Consider the following 3,125-nt stretch of genomic DNA (forward strand, 5'->3'; position numbering starts at 1 on the left):
ACATGCCGTCGATATCCTCCATGGCACCCGCGACATTCTGTGACATGGGCTTACCCTAACCCACAACTTATCGCATTCACATTGATCCGCGTCTACTTGCAGCATCGCAGCCATGCATGTGCTATCCGTAACGACAGTACACATGCCGGCGCCAGCGACGGACGACCGGACAGCGACCGGACGGCACCCGCCCAGAGCCTTCCGCGACACTTGGCGCCTCCCCCTCGTCATGTTCCCTGATCACCCACAGGTGGGCACCAGAGCACGGTCATCAGCCGCCGATGCGCAGTTAGCGCCGTTTACCGGCACCTGTGCCGCGCCCGGCGGGAGGGTGTGGAGGTGGCCTAACCGTCACGTCCGGCCAGTCCTCTGCCAGCCTCACCATGATCGGTATCGTCTCCGTCCTCCTCTCGACGCTGCTGCTGGCGCAGGTTGGTGTGGTAGCTGGGGGGTGTGAGGCCTCCCCGGCCGTTCCGTGGCGGAGCCCGGCTGACGGGTGTGTGCCAGCGCCAGCAAGGGTTGGCAGACGTCCACGACTGCAGCTACAACTGCATGATTTATTTGGCGCGCTGCTTATCACGTGTCTTTATAGCCGCGGCATTTACTTTTTCCCTAATTTTAGTTGGTCGCTTACCATTTGTGGAAGCGGCCCCATATCCTTGTGATGAGACCACAAAATGCTCACGATTTAGGCTCAACTTAACCCATATATATGTTATAAATACAAGCATAGTGCAAGTGGTACATAAATAACAAGTTGAAGAGAGTGATCATGGCTCAAACATGACACAGACCGTAGTTTTGTGTTGGATTTGTACGAAACAGCAGGGAAACTTCGTCCATTGTCGGTACTTCCAGAAAATATGCAGTTCGTCGAGCGTGTTGCCTACTGCATTTTGTGTCGGTATCACTCGATCAGAATGTCGTCTCACATCCGAAGAACAGACAAAGATTTGAATACTGGACGGCACTTATCGCCAAGTACTTCAGCTTTCAGTCTTTGCTCTGAGCATACAAAAGCTTTGGACAGAATTTTACGCTCTTTGGAACTTCAACCACGATTTTATTGACAATTCTGTCTGTAGCTCGACTCGCATGCAAAAGCCTGGCCATTCGCTTTAAAGGGAGACTTCCCTGTAGTGTCCCAGGTATGTTCGATGGAAAGAGTCTGGCCACTAGACCTCAAACCTCTGCTCTTCCTCTCCCGTGGGCGAGAGTAACGAAATCTCGAATCCAAGGCGAGATCGGTGACACTGCCCTCTGCCCCCTCAGACGAGCATGACCCCGTCCGAGTTCAAGGCGAGGTCGGTGACACTGCCATCTGCCTCCTCAGGCGATCGTGACCCCGTCCGAGTTCATGGCGAGACCGGTGACACTGCCATCTGCCTCCTCAGGCGAACGTGACCCCGTCCGAGTTCATGGCGAGACCGGTGACGCTGCCCTCTGCCCCCTCAGGCGAACGTGCCCCCGTCTGAGTTAAAGGCGAGATCGGTGACGCTGCCCTCTGCCCCCTCAGGCGAATGTGACCCCGTCCGAGTTCAAGGCGAGATCGGTGACGCTGCCCTATACCCCCTCAGGCGAGTGTGACCCCGTCCGAGTTCCGGATGGAGGACATGGACGGCCCGCTGTACTGTCTGATGGAGTCGGGCGAGACCAAGGCCGTGCTGGGCTACGCCTTCGCACGCAACCTGCCCATCATGCCCAGCATCCACGCCGCCTCCAGCTTCCTAGGCCGCGGCATGGAGAACATCGTCAATATCGGCAAGATGACTGAACTCAAGTAGGTTCACAGCGCAGTCATAAACTCAGCTCAGGAAGGTCACGGTGGATAGTACTAGGGATGGCAGACTGGCTAAGACTAAAACGCTAGGAAGCTGACAAGGATAGAATAATTAAGAGATAAGAGGATTAAGATTTTTCTCGCTTGCTGAGGATTAGCGATGTTCGGCTAGTCCTTTATGTACGCGAGAGGCACGGCTCCTATATAAGCTATTCTTAATCACACGGTACAACAGACCAGTAACCTTCCTGCTACTACCTCTCTTTGACACCAGTACTCGATTTCGCGACTCTTTTTCTCTTGTTTCCTTCGTTTACGTTCTTCTCCGTACTGCCTGAGTACCCTGCCGGCTTGCTTTTCAGTCTGTATTCACTTGAATCCCCCTGAAGCACTCCCTCATTTTTGGCAGCTGCACGGGGTGTGTCATCAACCTGCCGGAGGACTGGGAGCCGGAGGACTTCGCCGACAAGCCGCTGCTTCAGCAGCCCGAGAAACCTTTCCCGGTGCCGTTCTGAGTTCTGCGTCAAAGCCCTCCTGTACGCAGAGGCCCCGCCTTTACCGCAGGTGTTTGGCAGTCCGCCACATGCGTTATGCAGCATGGAGCAACGTGGCACAACTGGGACTTTCTCTCGAGCCAATGATCAACCTGCAGGAGAGTCGAGCTGTCACCGGCTGGCGGTCGTTATTTCGCAATGCAATATATCGCAAGACTTCACATTTGGCACGCTGGAGGCCTGATATATCGTGGATATGTTTGTTAATACATTTGTATGTGTACCTTGGAATTCGGCAATGTATCCGCCATCAACGGCGTTTACCAGTTTCATTGACGTCACATCACCAGGCCTGCCCGCTAGCGTCACTCGCGATTCGACACCGCTATGCCACTGCCAGGCAGGCCCCATCGGAGGCCCGGCTTCCTCTCGGGGCCTGCCACGGCGCGGCCTCTTCCTGGAGCCGGCGCGGCTTCTCCGAACATGTCGCACTGGTTGCGCCACTGGCAAGGGACGCTGCGGAATTCTGCTGAGTGGGCCCCGCTCGCGCCGCACCCCGGCTGGAAATCTCCGCCCTGCCACCTACGTGCTGACGGTGTGAGAGGGCGCCCTAGCGTTCCCCTCCCACACTACCCCCTCCCCACACGGTCTTACGGTGTCAAGTTCGTGTGCAGGCTACACGCGCGTCTTGAGTCAGCTTTTCTTCACATGTCTCTCAAATCAGACAGGCATTTGCACGACGCAATACGGATAACGTGTTACGTAATGTGCTACGCATGTTTTGTTCGGCAAGCTGAGATTATAAAACTAGCGCCGAGTACGTTATGAAGGTTAATTTCCTACATGACCAA

At 55.3% G+C, this 3,125-nt stretch overlaps 1 protein-coding gene across 1 annotated transcript; it reads left to right on the plus strand.

Moving 5' to 3' along the window:
* Window positions 1-331: 331 nt before the first annotated feature.
* On the plus strand, window positions 332-2,565 carry LOC119093895 (uncharacterized). Its single transcript, XM_037216905.1, has 3 exons — window positions 332-431; window positions 1,578-1,780; window positions 2,190-2,565. The coding sequence occupies exons 1-3, from the start codon at window positions 384-386 to the stop codon at window positions 2,293-2,295; spliced, it is 357 nt and encodes a 118-aa protein (XP_037072800.1). The 5' UTR covers window positions 332-383; the 3' UTR covers window positions 2,296-2,565.
* Window positions 2,566-3,125: the final 560 nt, after the last annotated feature.

This window comes from Pollicipes pollicipes, unplaced genomic scaffold (assembly GCF_011947565.3).
Source record: "Pollicipes pollicipes isolate AB1234 unplaced genomic scaffold, Ppol_2.1 Scaffold_4002;HRSCAF=4701_pilon_pilon_pilon, whole genome shotgun sequence".
Classification (NCBI taxonomy): Eukaryota; Metazoa; Arthropoda; class Thecostraca; order Pollicipedomorpha; family Pollicipedidae; genus Pollicipes; species Pollicipes pollicipes.

What these genes read in the sequence shown, in the direction of transcription:
- LOC119093895 (XM_037216905.1), top strand. Translation starts at nt 384, where the DNA reads ATGATCGGTATCGTCTCCGTCCTCCTCTCGACGCTGCTGCTGGCGCAG. An exon ending in CGACGCTGCTGCTGGCGCAG is followed by an intron (nt 432 to 1,577) that starts GTTGGTGTGGTA and finishes ATACCCCCTCAG; the next exon opens with GCGAGTGTGACCCCGTCCGA. An exon ending in GGCAAGATGACTGAACTCAA is followed by an intron (nt 1,781 to 2,189) that starts GTAGGTTCACAG and finishes CATTTTTGGCAG; the next exon opens with CTGCACGGGGTGTGTCATCA.